Source organism: Pan troglodytes, chromosome 5 (genome assembly GCF_028858775.2).
Source record: "Pan troglodytes isolate AG18354 chromosome 5, NHGRI_mPanTro3-v2.0_pri, whole genome shotgun sequence".
Classification (NCBI taxonomy): Eukaryota; Metazoa; Chordata; class Mammalia; order Primates; family Hominidae; genus Pan; species Pan troglodytes.
In genome coordinates, this window is record NC_072403.2 from 121,709,490 (window position 1) to 121,733,294 (window position 23,805).

Consider the following 23,805-nt stretch of genomic DNA (forward strand, 5'->3'; position numbering starts at 1 on the left):
GTGTATGTGCCAAGGATTGAAGGGGTTACTTCAGGGGAGGGAGGAACCCATGTCCTAGAATAAAATTCTGTGTTTGATATTCTGAAGATAATACCTCCTTTCATTGTATAACAGTTTACACTGTTTTGTTTGTTCTTTAGGCAATTCTGTAGTAGATTAAAAAGATATTATCCCCTTTTATGGGCTAATAGCGCAGCAAGTAGAGCCATTTAGTGCCTTATCCAGGAGTCATATCCTGTGTTTCTGGGTACCGTGGGATTTTAGGCTGTTCCCTCCTTTTTGTTCTCTTGATCATAATCAGCTGCCTCTGCTTATGATGCAGACCTTGGGGGAAGGGGAGAAACAGGGGGCTGACCATTCTTTCCCTGTGAGTACCCCTTCCTGTGGGCACACTGCCCCTACTGCCTTGCCTGCCCTGGAATATCTCCCCTCTCCATCTGCCATGGGCATTGCAGTAGGCAGAGGAATCCTCCCTCCATCAGTATCTGTGGGGTAACTGTGCCAGAGGGTGACCAAGGGATGTTCAGGGACTGATTGGCACCCACTTTTGGCTCAACTAGGCTCTGGAGCTTTCTTAGTGCCTCCTCTGATCCAAAGGGGAGAGTTTCAAGGCAGGGCTAGAGCCCAGGTAGTTCTGCGCTGAATTGGCAGGTGCCCCTGCCACCCCGTTTCTGCACTCAGTTGGCTGGCTATGTTTGTGCACATAGTAGACAGTGACCTAGCCTGGCTTGCATGTAACAGCTCCCACCTGGCCTATCACAGAACACTGTGGAGAAGGGAAGTCGCACAGCTAGAAGTGGTTTCCGCAGCCTGTCTTCCAGCTTCCCATTCTTCTGCCTGTTTTTCCTACCTTAGGCCTTGCCCACCTTTGGACTCCTAAGGATTTCTCGGTTTTGTAGTTTTATTCTAATTGCTGAGCCCCGCTGTCTATGTCTTCCTTTTCCCTCACCTTTTCTAGTATCTTTGGTTTGCTATTTTACCAGACCTGAAAGCTTTCTACTTACTTCCTCAAAGCTTCATACATTTGCCAGTTTTTAGAAAACTCTGGCAGTGATTGTACACCTGATTTAAGAAGTTTAAAGTTCTGTACAAATAATCAGTACTATGTAGCATTCTTCCCAAAAAATGGATCAACATTTTTTACTTGCTGAAGATATAAAGTTGGATAAAAGTAAGCTGTTTGAAAGTTTTTCTTTAGCACTCTAATGATACAATAATTGGTAGTTTCTGTAACACTTTCTTGACCTTTAAAAAAGCTAATGAAAAACAAATTGTAAACTTTTCCATAGTCTTCAAAGAAAATACTTTTAAGTAGTTAAAAAAATGGAAAGGAAATCAGTTCTTTTGGTTTCAGTCTTTTTTTTTTTTTTTTTTTTTTTTTTGAGACAGTCTCTCTCTGTCACCCAGGCTGGAGTGCAGTGGCGTGATCTCGGCTCACTGCAACCTCAGCCTCATGGGTTCAAGCAATTCTCCTGCCTCAGCCTCCTGAGTAGCTGGGACTACAGGTGCATACCACCATGCCCAGCTAATTTTTTGTATTTTTAGTAGAGATGGGGTTTCACCGTGTTAGCCAGGATGGTCTCGATCTCCTGACCTCATGATCCGCCTGCCTCGGCCTCCCAAAGTGCTGGGATTACAGGCATGAGCCACTGCGCGTGGCCTGGAAATCAGTTCTTCAGTCCTGCCCTGTAACCTCCCATGGGCAAATTAGAACAAAACTACAAAACCGTATCCTTGAAGGAAAGACAGATCCATGCAGTCCAAGCAGGCTTCCAGCAGATATGCACTCCAGAAAGCTGCTGGGTATCCTCTCTGCCTGCTGAGCTGGCCCAGGCCATTTCCTCTGGCTCTTAGCTCAAAGCCTGCCTTAGTGCTGTTCAAGTCTGAGAAGTGCTGTTCAAGACCTTTCAGAAGAGGTCCTATGGCCGTTGTGCTCATCAATGGGTCTCCCCATCCTTGGTTGAAAGTGTTCCTCTTTGAAGTGGCTAGAGTACTTGGTGGGGGGATTCTTGTGGTCCAGAGGAAACCTAGTCTGTGGCCGGCTCTTAGCAGTGTCCCTGCTTCAGGAGGTGGATCCCCAGCCTGATCCTGCCCTTTCCATGTCACTTGTCTCACTGCCAGCACCATCCTGCATGCTTCCCCCCATGCTTCCTGCATTCCACGCATTAGATATTTGTCACCCTTAGATGTGTGAGGCTCTGCAAGATCATCTTCCTGGCTTCAGGAACATTTCTGTTCAAGTTCTGCACCATGTTTAAATTAATAGAAGTTCAATGGCATGCACATTTGATTTCATTCTTTTATCCATGGTTATGACTTACATTTTAAGTAGAATCCCTTTTCCTACTTTTAACAAGCCCACTTTAAAATCAGGCAAAGTCTTATGTTACATACAGTACTCTTAGGTGTTTTTCTGAAATAAGCATACTACTGAAATTTGAAAGCTTACACCATTTTGTGTGATCTACTGAATTAATTGCAAGTACTCCCTTCTTTAGCTGACTCTTATCCATTGTAATTTGTAGATTTGTTCAGCTGGGGCAGAGTCAACATAAACAAGACAAGAATAGCCAGCAGCCCTGTTCTAGGTGCTCAGATGGAGTTATAAAACTGTAAGTACTAGATTAGATCTTTAAAGAAATCTTTGTATTCATGCCACTCATAGGGCTTTCTTTAAAGACTTTTTAAGAAAAAGATTCACTCTTGTCACCAAATTAGTATAAGCACCAAAGTGTCTCCTTGTGGTACCTTACTTGAGGAAAACTGGGTCTCTGAGGGATAGGGAAGAGGTTGGCAGCCCTAATGGTCCTGAAATGCATCTTTGGAGGTGGGTTTGGCATTGTTGGAGGCTTCCAACCATGAACTCTGCCCTCCACTGGGTAGAAGTGGGATGGTGAAACAGCTCTGATCCTGGAGACATGCTCAAGTTTAATACAAGACCTTTGAGGATATGGATCGATTTGTCTCTTCTAGCTGTATATCCCCATCAGTTCTAATAACTTGCTGTAAGTTAAACAGGTGTTTTGTGAAATCTTAAATAAATGGAACTATGTTCAAATCATACTACTTCCCAGTTTTTTACCTTGAGCAAATGACTTAACTGCTGTGTTGTCGAGTTTCCTCATCTGCAAAAGGGAATAATAGCACCTACTTTGTAGGACAGTGATGAGACTCAAATGAAATAATGTACACAAAGTGCTTAGAGTAGTGTCTAGAATACGTTCTGAAATAGTTGTGATCACCATCATCATCCTCTTCATATTCATCATTATTGCCTGCTTGTTGGGACCTAACAAAGCAAAGGGTTGTGACCAGAAGAGGCTCCCTGATGCCATATGCTCAGTTGAGTTGCTTCCATAAAATGGGTCACTGTGGGCGGGGCATGGTAGCTCACGCCTGTAATCCTAGCACTTTGAGAAGTTGAGATGGGTGGATCACCTGAGGTCAGGAGTTCGAGACCAGCCTGGCCAACATCATGAAACCCGGTGGCCACTTAAAATACAAAAATTAGCCGGGCATGGTGGTGCGTGCCTGTAATTCCAGATACTCAGGAGGTGGAGACAGGAGAATTGTTTGAACTCGGGAGGTGGAGGTTGCAGTGAACCGAGATTGCACCACTGCACTCCAGCTTGGGTGACAGAGTGAGACTCCGTCTCCAAAAAAAAAAAAAAAAAAAATGAGTCACTGTGGAAATTCAGTGAGGTAGTATATGTGAGGCATCTAGATCAGTGTCTGGCATACACTTGACATTTAGTAAATGTTCTCTTCCTTTTTCTTGATCAATTTTATCAGTTTGATCAATTAATTGTTTATTTGAATAGGTATTGATTGCCTAACTTCTCTGTGTCTCACATCTGCAGGTTCTTAATTGATGGCTCACAGTAATTACTATTAGTAATGGCTCATAGTAATTACTATTACAGTAATACAGCAAAAGCCTTTTAGAGAGTAGTGACTGTGAGGATTTTGAGAATGGGATGGATCTGGAAAATAATCTTAAGTGGTGAAATGGACAGAACTTGGATCCTGACTCAGAGAGTGGGGAACAAGAGGGTGTTATTAAGGATGACCCTTAGGTTTTTTGGTTTGTGTAACAGTTTTGATTGATTCATGCATTCATTTGCCTACTCATTCAACATATAGGTATTGAATATGTCTGTGTTAGGACCATTTAAAGCTGCCATTCACTGAGGTTAGGAGCACTGCAAGAGGACCTGGTTTGCCTTTAATGTAGCATCAAAGTGGAGAAGTTTAGGAGACAGTTGGATCAACCAATCTGGAACTCAGAAGAGAACCTGGGTTGGGGATGTAAATGCTCATGAGTAATAATGAAAGTCAAGGATAAGTTAAGGATAAGACTACCTAGGAAGTGAGACTACAGTGAGAACAGTCTGCAGCTGATCTTGGCAGGGATCTGGGTCTAATGGCTGAGACAGAGACATAGAAAAACCTACAAGGGAAACAGAGATGGCTAATCAGAGAAGTGGAAAGAACCCCAGACCATATTTTATCACAGCCTTCAAAAATGCTGTTTATCCTTCTTTCTCTCCCCAACACTATTTTTTCTTTTTTTCCTCTTTTTTTTTGTTTGGCATATAAGCCCCTATTAATTTAGAGACCACTTTGTTTTGTTATAACTATTTAGCATATGGAACTATGGGCTCTCAAATGAATTGAAATAGATATGGCCAAGGAAGGAAACTATTTAAATGTGCTAGTAAAATAAGAGACTCTATTAACCAAATTGTATTATACAAAGTGATTATTCCACTAAAATAATATGATACAACTTAGGAGGAGATGATGAAATGAACATAGCATACAAAATAAAAACAAAACATTTCCCCCCTGTTTTCTCAACATTATTTCTGATTTGATCTGTAATTGATCTTACAGTTACTACTTGCGCATTCTTTTTCTTAAAATATTTAGTATTTGCCTGTGAGTCCTAGCACAGATGAAAACCACGTGGATCTAGAATTCTTTAACCTTTTCCACTTAATTAGTAAAGAATCTGTCATAATGGTGTTTTTACACAGCATCTTCAGCAAGATAACAAAGAGCTTGGTAGCTCAGCATTACGTTGTCATGGCAACTGCCCAAGAATGTTTTTGGTGTTTTTGGGGGGTGTGTGTGTGCACGCACGTGTGCACAGGGACATGCTTTAAATTGAAACTGTAGTCAGGTTCTTAAAATGTCGACTATTCATTTTTAGATTTCTAAAGCTATGCCCAAACCAAGAGAAATTACATTTATATGGGATTCTTGAAATTCTCCTCTTGCTATGTTTTATTTTCTAGTATATTTAAGAGTCATAATAAGTTCAAGTTCATACACATATGCATCTACCCATCTCTGGATAGTTCATAATCTTACTCAGTTTTTCTTGAAATCATGAAGAAACCATTTTTTTCTTTTCTAAATATGAGATATTTATAACACCAAATGTAAAAAATATTGACAGTAAATAATTGGCAAGAAGCCAGTGGAACAGGGGCTCTTGAAATGAGCGTGCAGAGACATGAATGGGCAGCTGGACACTTTCAACCACGGTCTTGCAGGACTTTGCTTAGAAGTGGATGTTAAACCCCAAACTGGTCAATGTCTGTACTGTCAGCCCAGGCACCCTAAGCTGTAGTTTGTGTGAGTGGGACACCTCCCTGTGAGTCATAACCACTCCCTGAGTGTAGGGGTGGTGATCAGGGAGAAAGGGCATCAGCCAACATTGACTGAACACACTGTGTGATGGGCACTGTTCTGTGTACCATAGCCTGTTCTAAGTTCTCACAATAACCCTATAAAGTAGATCTTATTATCATCTCCATTTTACAGATGGGGAAACTGAGGCACAGAGAAGTTATGTAACTTGCCCAAGGTCATACAGCTAGCAAGTAGAGGAACCAGGATTTAAACCCACACAGGATGGCTCCAGAGCCCATGATCTCCATCACTAAGCTATCAATGCCCGTTGTTGCCAGCTGCTTTCCAATCACTGGGGTAGCAATGCTGGATTATTAGCATTAACAGACCTCATTTTGGGCATCTGACATGACCTGGATTTTTAGACACCTCTATATTCAGAAATATTCAGAAATTCTAATATTTCTGCTCTGTTGATCTTGAGTTTTAAAAAATACTTAAGGAGAACATACCTTTATTCTTTCCTCAGTACCTAGCATACTGTCCCTAATGTAGACACACTTAAGTTTCCTGGGCAAGCATACTTTGCTTGACTGATTTGGTAACATGGCATGGAGGTTGTTTAGCCACCACTGGAACAGTGTTGCTGATATTATTATAATCTTACAAGGTTATACATTTTTAGAGGGCAACCCATCTTTGTGTCTCTAGAACAGTAACTTAAATTGAGTGCTCAGTAAATATTTACTGAAATGCACTGACTCTCATCCCCCATCACACCCATGACCATCAGGGCCTGGCTGAGGCCCCATGAGCATCCCTGGAATGCTCCGTCCATGTCCCACTGGTTTTCAAGGGGGCATCCTTGAACACTTTTTAGTTCTTTCTCTATTGTGTTTTTTTCCTTATAAACCCTTTGCCCCTCCTGTTTTTTTGTTCCCCTGCTGCCTTCTGAGAGAGAAAAAAAAAAAAATAAGCACACCAAGTTGTTAGCATTTTTTCCCCTTTAGTCTGCCTCTACTGCACCTGTGACCAAATGCCAGGTGAGAAGGACCGGAGTGGCAGGACTTGCTGTGCCTGGCAGGCAGGTGCTGTGGGGCCAGGCAGTGATTCACTATATTCGTGCAAGACCAACACGTTCTCGTTTTCACTCCTACGAGTTCTTGAGAGATTTTAACTAAGCCAATCAGTGGTAGGTTGAAAAGGCATGAACACATATCATTAGTGCTTGCTTTTCTATGGTTCACCTATTCTAGTAATATGTCTCATTTAAAAATCACCTCTAAGAAATGGTTCAAAATATAATACAGTTTGTATAAATACCATGTATTTTAGGACTCTTCCAGCGCAGGATAAGCTGACATGTAATGCAGGGTAAATTAGTGTGCTTGGCCAGGCGTGGTGGCTCACACCTGTAATCCTAGCCCTTTGGGAGGCTGAGGAGGGTGGATCACCTGAGGTTAGAAGTTCGAGACCAGCCTGACCAGTATGATGAAACCCCCATCTCTACTAAAAATACAAAAATTAGCCGGGCATGGTGGCAGGCGCCTATAATCCCAGCTACTCGGGAGGCTGAGGCTGGAGAATTGCTTGAACCCAGGAGGTGGAGGTTCCAGTGAGCCGAGATTTTGACACTGCACTCCAGCCTGGGCTACAGAGCGAGAATCCATCTCAAAAAAAAAATAATAATAAGTGCGCTTACAGTTTTAGGACCATACGGTCGCATTTATCCCCTAAGAATCTCTCATAAAAAGTGGTATTCATTCAAGACTGGGTGAATGCCCTTCGGTGTGGGCTTCTACCAGGGGAAGTGTTTTACAGATCAGAGCATGCTGTTACACAGAATTAGAGCACTTCTTCACACTGATGAGATGGGCATGACACAATGGCCACGATTAACTCAACTTCATTTACTTTTCATGATGTTAATTTTCAGTAACACATTCTTCACATACAAGTCACACCCAGGACCTCCCACCTCCATTGATTTCATCTGGAACTTTGTAGATACTGCTGTGGTCTCTGTGCAGCAAGCTGAATAAGTATTTCTGCCTTAATGGATAATTCTTGTTATCTTTTCCAAACACCTGGAATACAGTCTTCAAACATTTAAGGATTAGAACAGCTTGGAGGCAGTGATCAATGATTAATCAGCTAATTCCCTCCACAGGCGGAGATAATAAGTGATAAGAGCTCCTCAGCCCAAGGAAACTGGGATGTGACCTCTCCTCTCACTCCAGAAATTACCAAGATAGGCTTTCTTCCTCTTTTGTCCTGACATTTACTTTCTTTTCTCTTTTCCTCTACCCATCTCTGACTTTTTCCAGATATCTTTTCTATTTCTAATTACTCTTTCTCCCCTCCCTGTTTATTTTTGCCTTCCTTTCGCTTTTCTTCTTTCCCCCTCACTGTCCTTTCTGTATCCCCTCCAGGGTATTTATAGCTCTAAAAAAATACAGTAATTACTCCCAAACACAAGTTCCTGCCATACATATTCTAGGTCAGTGTTTTTCGGACAATTCTGAAAATTAGTTGTGAAATTAATTTAGTAGGCCTATGCAGTGAAATGAAATAGCACTGAACTGAATACAATATAAAGTATGACCACAAGGCACATATTATGAATAAGTCTTGTTTCATGAAACTTGTGTTTCTGTGCAAAAGTTTAGCATGTGTGTACCAGTTTGCCATGCAACATGTATTTCTTACTGTGAGTGACTTCACCGTTTGGATTTATATGAATGCATCTCTTCTGGATCCACAAGAATTAGAAAACTTAGCTCTGTTCCTGGCATCTAGGCACTTTTTGTTTGTTGAATGAATGAAAGACATGTGAATGACTCCTGTTGGGGATAATTAGAAAAAGAGAAGAGGAGTAAGTGGTTTCTGTGATACATCCATAGTGGATAAAATAAATGCAGGCCTTGGAAAATAGGCTTCCATTATTTCCAGTGAATTGGGAGCTGGGATAAGCATGTGAGGGAAGAAAATAGTAAGAAGCTCCCAGCTGAAAGTCAAAATGAAAAAGCCTTTTTTTTTTTTTTTTTTTTTTTTTTTTTACAATTTAACATATTGCCCGTTTTATTTTGGTGAGTACAAAGCATACCACGAACGAGAGCTTTCATGGGCTCATGTCAGAGCTTAGGTACCCCCTTCACATGGGGAGATGGTCCTGTTGCACCACTTTTGGAAAACCATACATAATTCTGTGTGTTTAATCCAAGGGACAGGTAGAAACAAGATCAGGAAGAGATGCTAAGGGAGAGAGTATTGCCTTTATCCTAAAAGCTCTGTTCTAATCAGGGGAGCAATAGGCTTACATTTGCGTTTTGGAAAGGTCACTCTGGAAATAGTGTGGAGAGTGGATTAGAGGCAGGGCGGGCGATAAACAACATATCTGTTGGAAACATCAGGACAAGAAAGTGATTGGAGTCTGCTATTGGCAGTTGAAATAGAGATGGGGTATTCTTTTACAAAGGTAGAATCTGTAAGTCTTCTCAAAACTTGTTAGTGGATTGGGTTTCAGGAATATTTGAGAGGCCAGGGGTTTTATAGCTTGGTTGACCAGCTATAGTGGCAAGTTGCCAGGATAGCAAATATACAACAAGGGCAAGTTTGGGGGCTAAGGTGGTGAGTTTCAGACAATAATGGGAAACCTAAGATGATATGTCTGGGCCTCAAGTGGTTTTAGATTAGAGAGATTCAATAATTTGGGTTTTCTCGGCTCTTGATTTAAAAAGCAAGTAAGTTAAATTTCTTTTTTCTTTTTTTTTTATTATACTTTAAGTTCTAGGGTACATGTGCACAACGTGCAGGTTTGTTACATATGTATACATGTGCCATGTTGGTGTGCTGCACCCATTAACTCATCATTTACATTAGGTATATCTCCTAATGCTATCCTTCCCCCCTCCCCCCACCCCACAGCAGTCCCCAGTGTGTGATGTTCCCCTTCCTGTGTCCAAGTGTTCTCGTTGTTCAGTTCCCACCTATGAGTGAGAACATGCTGTGTTTGATAGTTCATGTCCTTTGTAGGGACATGGATGAAGCTGGAAACCATCATTCTCAGCAAACTATCGCAAGTTAAATTTCTTTAACTTTCTCTAAACTAAAGGGGCCCAAGTTAAATAGATTATTTATATGTGGTTTAAACATTTTCTATGGATTCTTGTCAGATTAAAGGGAAAACATTCTTTAATGACTGATAGAGATGAAGACTTTATGGTTTTTAATGTATTTTTGTCTCATAAGACACTCTTACCTTTTACATGAGCAAGCAGGTTAATCTGGGGGAGCAGATTTGGATATCTGATGTGGTCATATGAGGGGTATTACTCATTGGTTTTCCTTGCTCTGTATACAAGAACCACATTTTTTAGTGGTTTAACCTTTATTATTTTGTTAGTTTACCAAATTATCATCAGTTTTGTGTATGGAAGGTGAGTGGGAGGATTTGGGGCAGATGGAGTGATTATTGAGCCTTGTGCTGTGTCACCGTGGCTTCCTGACAACCATTCCTTTTGTACAATGAAGATGAGTGTCCAGGTATGATGTATTTATAGCCCTTGTCTTCTCTGAGCATATACTAGAAGTCTTTTCAGTTAAGATAAACTTTTGGCTGAAATACAAGAAAACACATTTCAATTTTATATTTAAATATAGTCACACTGCCCTTTGCATGTTACTCAGAACCTTAAAAAGTACAAACTTCATTAAGTCCAAATTGTGTTTAAAATTTACCAACAAATCTTTTAGTATTATATAAGCAATTTTCCACGTTAAGTATTTTAATATTATTACTTATTTTCCTTAGGGTCTTATGAAGAAATTTGAGAAATCATACTCTGGAAATCAATTGCATTCTATTTTCATAATTAAAGATCTGCTCATATTTTATAAACATCTTTCTGCTATCCCTCCCAATTTTATGGGAACAGAAAGTCCTTGTAAATGGAACCCACTATGTGGTATTGTTAATCTAAAACTAATATAAAGAGACTTTGAGTTCTTGAGAGCAAGGCCCATCTGTCTTTGTATCCCCAGTCCGTACCGTGATACTAATAACATTAAATTATGAATGAGGAATATTTGGCATTCAACAATTTTACCTCTTTTAGGAATTTTATGCAGTAATTGTGAGGGAGAGATGCAAGGGTTAACAAATTGGAGCAAATGGCAAGGCAAATGATAAATATTTGTAAGTTTTTACTTTACTATGGTTTATTTTCAGTTTTAGGTGTAGCAGCTCAGAGTTCTGAGCAGAATCCCTTGATATTCCCAACTGACAAACTACTCCTGTCCTTATTAGTTGAGTTACACATTGTGTTAGAAGGACAGGCTACAAGGGACCATGGTTTTCTGATTTTTAGATTCCCTACTGCTACCAAATGTCTGAAGCTCTTAATGAGAGAATTTCCTCCCATAGGCAATTAGCTCTTGAAGTCCCTTAATCAACATAACTGGAGAAGAACCATGATTTCCTGATTTGCATTTGCCTATTGTTTCCAAATACATGAAGCTCTAAAAGAGGATTTGCTTTGTTTTTATATTTAACTTACTTTTAGAATCCTATGATTTTAGAAAACTATTGTGGTTTGATCTTACTTGGAAAGAGTAGAAATTTTTATATTCTTAAAAATCTTGCCTCTCAAACCCACTTTCTGTTAACTTGCAAAAAACTCTTTATAAGATGGTTTTACATCCATTACTAAAGGGTTGCAGTTTCTATTCCGTATGTGTGATGTCACCAAAATCCTAATTAAATCCTGAAATGTCTGAATAAAATGTATCCTGTCCTTATTCAGAAAAGTAATTGAGACCATCTTGACTTTCTTAACGATTTTGTTTTACTCTTTATGTTAAAAATGTATTAATGTCAAAATAAAATGAATTCATGCTTTTTAAGCATTGTATATCAGAGAAATGTATTAGTTTTTTTTACAATAAAACTTTTAGGCTTATTTCAAAATATAAATAACTAAATTGGTAGCTCATTTATTATGTGACTTGAAAATACAAAAGTACATTTAATAGAGTTAGTGTGCTCAAATACATTTATTTTTGATAATAGAATAGAGCTAGGAAAATCGTTCTGATAATCTCAGAAGCTTCAGTAAATGTTTAACAGATAGAAAAAAATAAAAAATGTAATTTTAGATGTCTTTTTGACAGCTCTACATAAAATTATATTGAAGTTTCTTAGGCCCAGTAACTTTGTTTTGCACAGCTTATCTGTTCATTATTATTCCCATTGGCCTAAAGATTTTGCTTTTACTTGTTTTAAACAGTTTTAACTCTTCTTAGACTTTGTCATGCTATAACAGAATCAGTTACTGGTTTGTTTATAAATCATGTAGGTGATTTAATTTAGTTTATTGTTTATTAGGTTTATTGTTCAACCTTTAATTTTATTTTTGTTTATCTGGAACCTTGGACATGTTTCCCTGCAGACCCATAATAAGAAACTCAATCGGTGTAATCTGAATTATTCACATACTTATTTATTCCCAAAGCCGCTCTATAATGACTTCTAAAGATACAAAGGGATAATCAGACTTGTGTGGAGAGGTGCAAGATGGCATTTTCAGGATGCCCCATAATGTGCACACATGTGTGCACACACGAGTGTGTGTGTGTGTGCATGTGCTTGTGTAGTGTATTAAGACTATGAAATCTGAGAACTGGAAGATGATTAGGGATCATCTGATTCCATCCTCTGATTTTATAAGGAGTCCTGGAGAGGGACAGTAGTTCATTCAGGTTACTTTTTTTTTTTTTTTAATTATACTTTTAAGTTCTGGGATACATGTACAGAATGCATAGGTTTGTTACATAGGTATACATGTGCCATGGTGGTTTGCTGCACCCATCAACCCATCATCTACATTAGGTATTTCTCTTAATGCTATCCCTCCCCTAGTCCCCCAACCCCCAACAGGCCCTCCCTGTGTCCATGTGTTCTCATTGTTCAACTCCCACTTCTGAGTGAGAACATGCAGTGTTTGGTTTTCTGTTCCTGTGTTAGTTGCTGAGAATGATTGTTTCCAGCATCATCCATGTCCCTGCAAAGGACATGAACTCATCCTTTTTATGGCTGCGTAGTATTCCATGGTGTATTTGTGCCACATTTTCTTTATCCAGTCTATCATTGATAGGCATTTGGTTTGGTTCCAAGTCTTTGCTATTGTGAATAATGTCACAATAAACATATGTGTGCATGTGTCTTTATAGTAGAATGATTTATAATCCTTTGGGTACATACCCAATAATGGGATTGCTGGGTCAAATGGCATTTCTGGTTCTAGATTCTTGAGGAATCGTCACACTGTCTTCCACAATGGTTGAACTAATTTACACTCCCACCAACAGTGTAAAAGTGTTTCTATTTCTCCACATCTTCTCCAGCATCTGTTGTTTCCTGACTTTTAAATGATCACCATTCTAACTGGCATGAGATGGTATCTTATTGTGGTTTTTATTTGTATTTCTCCAATGACCAGTGATGATGAGCTTTTTTAATATATATTTGTTGGCTGCATAAATATGTTCTTTTGAGAAGTGTCTGTTCATATCCTTCTCCCACTTTTTGACAGGTTTGTTTGTTTGTTTCTTGTAAATTTGTTTAAGTTCCTTGTAGATTCTGGATATTAGATCTTTGTCAGATGGATAGATTGCAAAACTTTTCTCCCATTCTGTGGGTTGCCTGTTCACTCTGATGATAGTTTCTTTTACTGTGCAGAAGCTCTTTAGTTGAATTAGATCCCATTTGTCTATTTTGGCTTTTGTTGCCATTGCTTTTAGTGTTTTAGTCCTGAAGTGTTTGCCCATGCCTATGTTCTGAATGGTATTGCCTAGGTTTTCTTCTAGGGTTTTTATGGTTTTCGGTCTTATGTTTAAGTATTTAATCCATCTGGAGTTAATTTTTGTATAAGGTGTAAGGAAGGGGTCCAGTTTCAGTTTTCTACATATGGCTAGCCAGTTTTCCCAACACCATTTTTTAAATAGGGAATCCTTTCCCCATTGCTTGTTTTGTCAGATTTGTCAAAGATCAGCTGATTGTAGATGTGTGATGTTATTTCTGAGGCCTCTGTTCTGAACAGAGCAGATCAGAGTTACTTTTAAGTGGTGAAGCTGGCACTCAAATTCATTTCTTTGGGACTCAAACAGAAAGTCCAATAACACAATCTGCTGAGCCAGGCACCTGGAATTTACCCAACCTGGGCACCTACTGGGTTCAGCTAAAAGTGGAGGAGCACCCACAGGAAGCATGGTGAGTAGCAAATATCCATGTGAGCAAATGGCTAGCAGCTGTCACCAAAAGAAGAAGAGGGAAAAGATAGAAAACATAAAGCAAGGGTCCTCAAGAGGTGGTCTGCAAAACCCTCAAAATGTGGTCTGTAGGCCCTGGTTCCAAGACCCTTTCATTGGGTCTGTGATAGCAAGGCAGTGGCACCAAAGTATGTTGGTGATCATTATTTTCTTCACTCCTACACACTCACAGCAAAAAAAAAAAAAAGAAAAGAAAAAGAGAGAAGAAAGAAAAAAATGCCAGTTTTATTAAGTCATGACAAAGCAGTAAAAATTATTAAATATCAACACTTGAATGCATGTATTTTTAGTATTCTTTGTGACAAAATGGAAAATATGCATAAGGCACTTCTTGCATATCATAATACTTGTATTTCAAAGTACTATGGTTGTCTTGAGGAAAAGGACTTGTGTGGTGATTGTCTAAGTTGTGAGCTAACTCATTGCTTTTTTTTTGTGAGCTAATTGCTTTTTTCACCAAACACCAATTGAAATAATGACAGACAGACAAACTGTGTTTCTTTGGGCTTGGATATTTGACAGACACTTTTTCAAAAATGAACAAAGTAAGCCTGTCACTTCAAGAAAAACAATTTACAGTGTTTGTTACCAATGATAAAGTAGATCTTTTGAGTGAAAATTAGAATTTTTGAACACGTATATCTACCACCATGAACAATACTTAAGATTGTTTTATGAGATCAGTAGCAGTCTTAACAAATGTGATTTTTTTGATGTATAATCAGATATGTTACCATTTAGAAGATATTCATATCTGGGTGAACCAGTATTTTCCAAATGATCAATATATGCTGTTAAAAACTCATGCACGGGTAAAAAGCATTCATTCCAAGTGTGACATGCATCAATGGATAAGAGAGTATGAGAAGTTCATTGATATAGTTTCAGTTCTACATTGCAACTAACCTTTAAGAAACTTGTCAAATTTTGTTGTAGTATCAAATAAAAATATTTGAAGGCTTATTTGGAAGGCTATTAAAATACTGCTTCCTTTTCTAACCACTTATCTCTGTGAGGCCATATTTTCTTCATATATGCCAACCAAAACAATGTATCACGACAGATTCTGCAAAAGCAGATTTGAGAATCCAGTTGTCTTCTATTAAGCCAGATATAGAAAAGATTCGCAAGCTGTGAAACATTGCTTCTTTTGCCACTAATTTTTTTGTTTTAAAAATTGTTATTTTTCATTAAGAAGTTGTTTATGCTATCATGTGTTGGGTTTGTTATTTTAATAATTATTTTTTAACTTCTTCTTAATGTCTTATATGGTAAATATCACTAGATATAACCCATATTAACCAAAGCTAATTGGGGTCTTCAGTAATGCTTGTAAGAGTGTGAAGGGATTCTGAGACTGAAAAGTTTGAGAACTTGTTCGCATAGGGTAGTTGATTATTTATGTCAATATGCATTACTAAGGCAACCAGGGACGTTATTATGTTACAGTCTTGCTCAGTATTTGCCAGCAGGATGATATCTGTGACTGGTTGAAGAAATCTTATTTTCTATGATTTATGATTTTTTAAGGAATTCAGGAAGCAAATGTTCTCTTTTTAAAGGGTTCTATCAAAAACTGTCTGAACTTCTTAGGATGCTTTCAGCTCCAAATAACAGAACCTCTAACTCAACTGGTTTAAACAGTAAGATAATTTATTATCTTACTTCCCTGAAAGATTGCAGATGGGCAAGCTCCAGAGCTGGTGGATTCAGGGGCTTCGTGTGATCATGAAATGCCCAGGTTTTTCCATCTCTCTGCTGCCCCATTGTCAGTATTGCCCCATCTTCAGACCAGTAGGAAGATGGCCACAGCAGTTCCAGGTGCCACAGTCAGACACAGTAGTGCCCAGGGCAGAAGGGAAACACTGACTCTGTGTCTCCTCCTTAGGGGCAAGGAGTCCCAGAACCTGCTCAGCAAATTTCTCATGTCAAATGGCCAGGATTGGGTCACATGCTAACCCCTAAGTATGTTACTGCCAGGCTATGTATGGGCTGATGGTGATTGGCTTAGAATACTCATTCAGGGTGCATGGATGTAGGGAAGTTGATCACAGTGACTTAGTTATTAAAAACAAAATCCTTTGTACTTTTCCAGTTAACTGGAAATTCATTTGCACAGGTGCCCAAAAAGAGAGGTAGCATGAATCTGTGGAAAGAATTCTAGGCCAGAGAATCAGGCACCCTGGGATCTGATCCCATTCCTTCCGCTGCTGAGCTGTGAGTCCTTGCCTGTCCAGGTCGTGGCTGCCTTGCTGGTGCATGGGCTAGAGCATTAGTTCTGGGATTGTCTGGTTCATTGGTTCATTTATTCCCTTGCTCACTCCTTCATTCAATAATAATTGAGTGCTCACTCAGTTGTTTAAGTCACGTGAAGGGTACAAATCAGCACTAAAATGCTGCCTGTTTAGCCACGACAGACATTCTTCCTCCTGTGCTGCATACACATTCAAAGCCCAATGGGAATTAAGATCCAAACTGTTTGTTCACTCATGGAATACTCATGCAATAAATTGTTTAGTGCCCTCAGCAAAGAGTCCTTGCCACAAAGCTTATTAGTGAGCAGTCCAAGTTTTCCCTCATCTTATTAAATATAAAATTTGTTTAGAAATGAAAACAGAAAAATACGTTCTGAAAAAGGTAAGTCTTTGTCCCAGGAAAGATGCTTGTGGGCCTAGCTGTCTATAGTTGTCCCAGTTCCCTCAGTATCAGAAAGAGTATGAGGCAGAGAACCAGGCTGGTCAGAGAACAGAAAGACAGCTGTGAGAAATGAGACCACATTCTCGGAATATCCAAGGACACTCTTGTGTTGTAGTTCCCAGATAAGATGCTTAGAAAGGTTTTATTTTTTTAAAACCAAGCTGGTAAAATTTCACAGACCTTTCTCATGTGCAGTGTTGGTTAATTTTTCATGTCACATGCAGTGCTGAGATAACTGGGAGTATTTATCTCAGAAAAGAGAATTAGGAATCATGTGATCATTCCCTCAAGTAATATTCGAATCACTGTCAAGTGAAGCAGAGCTTTTTGAGTTGCTTCAGGGACCAATAAGTGAAACATACAGGGAGGAAGATTTAGGGTTGCTGAAGAGGACATCTTTCTAACAACCAGAGCTATCGACAATGACCTGTAAACATTCCATGATTGAAAGTCCTGGGTATCCATTACTCGAGTACTCAAGCAGAGGCAGATGACCTTCTATCAGCAATGTGATGGAGAGCATCTTCATTTGGTTTGAGGTTGGACAAGATGATTGGAATAAAGGTCATTTAAAGATTCTATAATTATTATCATAGCCACAAGTCATCTAATAGTTGGAATCATTAACAGCTTGAAAGAACTTAGGTGATTCATTTATTCACCAAATACCTAAGCACCTACTATGTGTCAGGCACTGTTCTAGTCACTGGGGACGTAGTAGAAAACAAGACTGACAAGATTCCCCAGGGCCCTTCTGTTTTAGAGTAGGCAGACTGGTATTGACCTAATAAATGTATAAGAAAGACAGTTTCATATTAGGGTAAATACCCTGAAGAACACAAAGCAGGGGAATGCGAGAGAGTGCTTGGAGCAGGTACAGGTCAGGAGCTGTTTTAAATTAGGCTTAGAGGAAAGTTTTCTCCGAGGAGTTAATGTTTAAGCTGAGAACTTAATGAAAAAGAGCAGTCTACATGAGATGACTGGGGAAGAGTGTTTGAAGCAGAGAGAACATACACAAAAGACCAGGGCAGGAATAAACTTGGCATGTTTGAGAAGCAAGCTGATATGGTTAGGCTTTGTGTCCCCGCTCAAATCTCATCTTGAATTATAATCCCCATGTGTCAAGGGAGAGACCAGGTGGAGGTAATTGAATCACAGGGATGGTTTTTCCCCATGCTGTTCTCGTGATAGTGAGTGAGTTCTCTTGAGATGGTTTTATAAGGAGCTCTTCCCTTTCACTTGTCACTTCTCCTTTCTGCCACCTTGTGAAGAAGGCGCCTTGCTTCCCCTTTTCCATGATTGTAAATTTCCTGAGGCCTCCCTAGCCATGCTGAACTGTGAGTCAAGCAAACCCCTTTTCTCTGTAAATCAGCCAGTCTCAGGCAGTTCTTTATAGCAGTGTAAAAATGGACTAATATGCAAGCTGAAGCCTGGGTCAAAGGCACAGAGGCATGTGCTGTGGGATGGAGTGAGGCATAGGTAGGGGCCAGATCTCAGGGAACCTCTCACAGGAGCTTAGCTGTTACTCTGAACTCATCCAGAAGGTTTTAAGTAGAGAGCTGCATCTCTGATTTACATCTCTAAAAGATGACCATGGGTGCTTTCTGAATTGTAGTGGACAAGGATATAAGCAAAGAGGGAAATAGGAGGAAACTCAAGAGGAGTTGGTTTCATGGAAGCCAAGAGAAGAAAGTGTTTCAAGAAGGAAAATGGGCAGCAGTGTTGAATACAGAAAAATGATTATTGGTTTAGGCAACAGGAAGGTTATTAATGATCCTGATGAGAGCGTTTCTGTGGGTGGTAGCCTTGCAAGCCCACTTGGAATGAATTTAGGAAAAAATGGCTAGTAAGAGAGCATCAGGAGTAGAAGCCATTCTTTCAAAAAATGTTACTATAAAGGGGTGCAGAGGAATAGGACAGTATCTGGAGGGGAATATGAACTTGAGGAATGATCGTTCCTCAGACAGGAGTTACACAGCAGATTCTCTGTATGCTGATGGCAGAGACAGATGCTGGGCACTGGACAGGGTGAATAACTGCAGGAGAGAGATCCTTGAAAAGGTACTGAATCATTTTGTATTCTTATGTAAATCTAGAATTTCATTATCTTTGGTGTTGATTAGTTTGTTGTAATTTTCTCATATTAAATGGAACCATATGAAATCACCAATATTTACACTTTTTACCTATAAAAGTAGCAGTTTCATATAATTCTACCTAATATTTTAACCTAGACAATTTTATATTTATAGGTCCTTTTAATTTATATACATTTTAAATTGGGAATCTCAAGCTTATCTAAAAGTTACCATTATAAAACAGAGACCATTCCCTCCCCACTGCCAATCATTTGAGAGTGAGTTTCAGGCCTGATATCCTCTCTCTCTCTACCACTTTTGTGGGTATTTTTATACATAAGAATATTCTCCTAGAAAATCACAATACAATCAGGAAAATCGGGAAATTAACCTCAGTACACTGCAACTTTCTAATCCTCAAACCCATTCAAGTTTTTGCCAGTACTCCCTAAAATGTCCTTAATTGCAAAGGGATCCAGTCCAGCATCTGATGTTGCATTTAGTTGTCATGTCTCTTTAGCCTTTTTCATTCTGGTACACTTCTCCACTCTTCCTTGATTTTTATGACCTTGACACGTTGAAGAATGCAGGCCAGTTATTTTATAGAATAGGCATTGATTTGGGTTTGTTATGATTATCTTCAGCTTATGAATCAGGGGATAACAGTGTGGTAGCTCACCTTCAAGTTGGCCCCACCTCCTGTTATTCATATCCTCTTGTAATCTCCTCCCACATGGTACCGGGATTGGTCTTTGTGACCACGAGCATACAGCAGAAGTGATAAGGTTGTGAAAGTTATCTCTTGGATCACTTGCTCCAGGAAACTAGCTTCCATGTTGTGAGCAGCCATATGGATAGGCCCATAAGGAACTGATGTGTCCAGCCAACAACTAGTGAGAAATTGGAGCCTGTCAACCAAGTGAGTAAACTTGGAAGAGGATTCTCCAGCCTCCGTTAAGCCTTGAGTTGACAGTAGCTGTAACCAACAGATTGACTGCAACCTCCTGGGACACCTGGAACCAGAACCACTAAACTAAGCCCCTCGCAGATCCCTGACCTCCAGAAACTGTGACATAATAAACGTTGGCTTAAGGTACATCACAAATACAGACAGGAATATCACAAAAGTGATGGTGAGTTCTTTTTATTGCATCCTACCATGGGCACACAAATTCAGTCTGTGCCATTACTGATGATGTTTATTTATTTATTTAAAGACAGTCTCGCTCTGTAGCCCAGGCTGGAGTGCAGTAGTATAATCACAGAACCTTGACCTGCCCGGCTCAAGCGATCCTCCCACCTCAACTTCCCAACTAGCTGGGCCCACAAGCACATGCCACCACACCCAGCTAATTTTTTATTTTTTATTTTTTGTACAGATGGGAGTCTCACTATATTGCCCAGGCTGATTTTGAACTCCCAGACTCAAGTGACCCTCCTGCCTCAGCCTCCCAAAGTGCTGGGATTATAGGCTTGAGCCACCGTGCCTGGCCTAATGATTTTTTTTTTATCCTTTGAGTAAGCAATGTCATCTGAGCTTTTCTACTGTGAAGTTGCTTGTTTTTTTCTTGTAATTAATAAATATTTTATGGGAGGTACTTTGAAACTAAAAATCCTTCATCACATTTCCATTTTTTTCATTGTTTTTCTTACTATGAGATCCTAACGTCCTGTGTATTCAATGGGATATACTTTGTTACTGACATTATTTGTCGTGAAGCTCAGAGTGTTCCAAATTTCACCAGAGTCTCCTCAGCCTGGCTTCTGTGTTCTTTGGATATGTCCTCATCAGCCTTTGAATACTTCTTTGATTTCTGGCACAAGATGTTCTAGGCTCATCATGTCCTTTGTCTGTCCCAGCCCTGAAATCATTTCTCTGAGTCTCCCTGATTATTTTTAGTGGAAAATGACATTAAAGCCAAGATCTGAGCATTAGGTATACCTGTTGCAATTGGAGGGTCACTGCCCCCAGGCCCACTCAAAAAACGTTCACAAATTTATGTGTACATGTACATATATGTGTAAATGTATGTATAAGTATATACATGCATATCTATTTTATATATTATATCAAATATTTTTATAAATAAAATATAGCTAAATATATATTTAAATCCATAAGTTCATACTGATTCTTCTAACTGTAGGGTATCCAGGGTTTATTCTAGCCTTCTCCAACAGTTAGGAAACTGGACTCCCATTACCCTCGTTATGTTTATTTTATTTATTCCCCCATACATAACCAATTGGCCGTCACCACTGCATCCACCCCTTCCCCGACATGAACGCCCTTCCTTCAGGCTCTGACTCCACTCATGGAGACACCCACCCACAGGGATGCCCTCCTCCTCTCCTTGGGCTCCAGGCCACCCTTCCATATGGACTCCCATGCCTGCCTCTCCCTGCTTGGGCTCTGACATACTTCCTCCGGCTGCGTCCACATGCATGCCCTCCTCTCCCCATCCAGGTTCTCACTCCCTACACTGGATCTGTCCTCTGGAGGGATGGCCTTCTCTTGCCTGGGCTCTAACTCCCCACTCCAGGCTGCCCCCCCCCCCCCCCCCCCGTTAATGAGAGTGCCCTCCTCATGCTGCTTGGTACCACCATCCCCCAGACTGTCACAGGCTGCCTCTCCATGCAGATTATACCCATCTGAGGGCTCTAGGACTGGCCTGTGCAGTGGAGAAGGGGAAGAGCACGGCTTTATGATCACATAAAGGCCATCGGCACTGAAAGGGACATTGTGCTCCCCAACAGCTGAATTTTTCATTTTTTCTGTAGTAGTGGGTTCCAGTTTTCCAATTATACTGGCATATTTTAGGAAACTTGTTGAAATGCAAATTCTAAAGCAAGCAAACAAAAAAAAAACAACAATAAAAACAGGGAGCAACCAGAGTGTTCCTAGAGCATGTTTAGATTATGGGGGGGGGCACTCAGTTTTCATTTTTGACTTTTGACTACTGTTTAAATTTTCCACATTTATACTTTTATTTATATTAATAATACTAACAGATTATAGGTCATGTTTTCTTTATAATTGCCAGTATTAAAAATAATTAGCATTATTATTTTTTAAAAGATAAAAAAATACAGAATCCAAGGCCCCATTGCTAGAGATTCTAATCCAGTACACTCGGGCCAAAGCCTGGAAATCTGTGCTTTGTACAATTCTCCATTTGAATATAACAATAAGCCAGGCTGGGGAGCTGCTCCACTGGATCCTTCACAGGAATGTCCTCAGTAGCCGATGGAACATCCACTGGGCAGAGCACCCCTGACTTCATCCGTCTGCAACCTCAGGACACTTAGGTCTTGTTTTGGAGGCTCATGATCCTACTGATACCTTCTTCCAAAAAACAGTTTTCTGTGATTCTTAGGAAAACTCTGAAAAGATGCAGGTTAAGCATCCCTCCAAACCATCAACGTCATCAAAAACAAGTAAAGCCTGAGACTCACTGCCCAGAGGAGCCTAAGGAGACGTGATGACTAAATGAAATGTGTCCCAAATGGGATCCTGGGACAGTAAAAGGACGTTAGGCAAAAACCAAGTATGGACTGTAGGTAATAATCACGTATCACTATCAGGTCATGAAGTATAGCAAATGTACCGTACTAATGGAAGAAGGTGTTAATAAGACAGGAAATTGTATCCTGCACAGACCCAGTGCTGTGTGGGATACCCAGTCCTTGTTGCCTGTGGCTCACAGCCAAGCCCTCTCTCATTAAACAACATGGAATATGTAGGAACTCTCTGTCCTCTGCACAATAATTCTGTAAATCTAAAGTGGTTCTAAAATTAAAAGTTTATTAGAAAGAAGATGGAAGTCACAAGAAATGTAATGATGTGACATGACAGTCAATGGTAGCTCTTTATAAATAACCAGAAAAAGATGAGACTATCAGAACGCACATGAAGAACCTAAGTAGGGCGTCATCACCTCCATGTGGGAGATAAGACACACGCCATTACTGCAATCCATTGGTCTGAGTTTCCAGGAGTGACAGCAGGAGTGGCTACCGCTGCTTCTGTTCTAGGAAATGTGAGGACAGAAGGGACTGATTGCTCCAAAAGGTCGCCGTATAAATGTCTGATGGATGACCAGTTGTGCAGAGGAAGCATCTGGCCCTGCATCCAGGCAGGGAGAAAGGATGACTCTGGTAGGAGCACTTACGTTCTTTGCCCTTTGAGAACAGCTGTTGTGTGCTTGATGTGCCACCTGTCCTTTGTTGGCAGAAAAGCCCTTTCAGAGCAGACCCAGTACTGTGCAGGAGAACCAGTCCATGTTGCCTGTGGCTCAGAGCCAAGCCCTCTCTCATTAAACAACAGCCGAAATGTTTGAGTTAGAGCCTACAAACAATGCAGCTGAATATTGGTGGATGCTTCCCGAGTGTTTGTGATAATAAACGCAGCTGAAACAGAGAAAAACTGCACTTCTTTTTATACTAAGGTAGACAATATGTCCAGCATATGGGAGGGAAATTGTACTGTTTATAAATTGCATTCTGAATTGGAAGCATTTTACCTATTTCAGGTCAGAAAATCATCAAGCTTTATTTCTCTAAAGCCAAAAGTTATTTTTAAACTACAAATAACCTTTTTATTTTACAGCTCTCAGAGAGTGTGTAAAAAAAAAAAAAGAGTATAATTCTACCATACCTGGACCAACATGAAATATCAACGGCAAAGGCTAAAACATAAAAAGTGCCACCATTGCCACTCATATATGTGCGTATGGCAGACTGTCCTTTCTCTCTCCTTGAGGAGCAAACATACATGTGCTCAGCTGCTGAAAGGGTCCACTCTCTGCCAGAAGCATCTAGGAACACAGGTCTCCTGGCGGCCTGGGAGCTTGCTCCTGGTTAAAATAAGAGGGCTGGTGCTGGATTTCTTTACCTGTTAGCTTGGCTGTGTTGGCCAGGGTTCAGCTGCAGAAAGCATAATCTGCTCTAGGTAAATTAAATAGAAAGTGATTTATTATAGGATTTTAGGTAGCTTTCAGGATCACTGGAGAGCTGAAGAAGTAGACCCTAGACCAAACTTCCACAAATGACTCCCAAAACC

General features: G+C 40.0%; 1 protein-coding gene across 3 annotated transcripts in view; it reads left to right on the top strand.

Moving 5' to 3' along the window:
- The window catches only part of FIG4 (FIG4 phosphoinositide 5-phosphatase), a 134,860-nt gene that overhangs the window by 103,847 nt on the left and 7,208 nt on the right, over positions 1-23,805 (top strand). For all 3 annotated transcript variants that reach the window (NM_001114624.2, XM_063811944.1, XM_016954680.3), the window contains one exon: positions 2,526-2,612. In NM_001114624.2, coding sequence (NP_001108096.1) covers positions 2,526-2,612 — 87 coding nt within the window. The remainder of the gene's footprint in view (positions 1-2,525; positions 2,613-23,805) is intronic.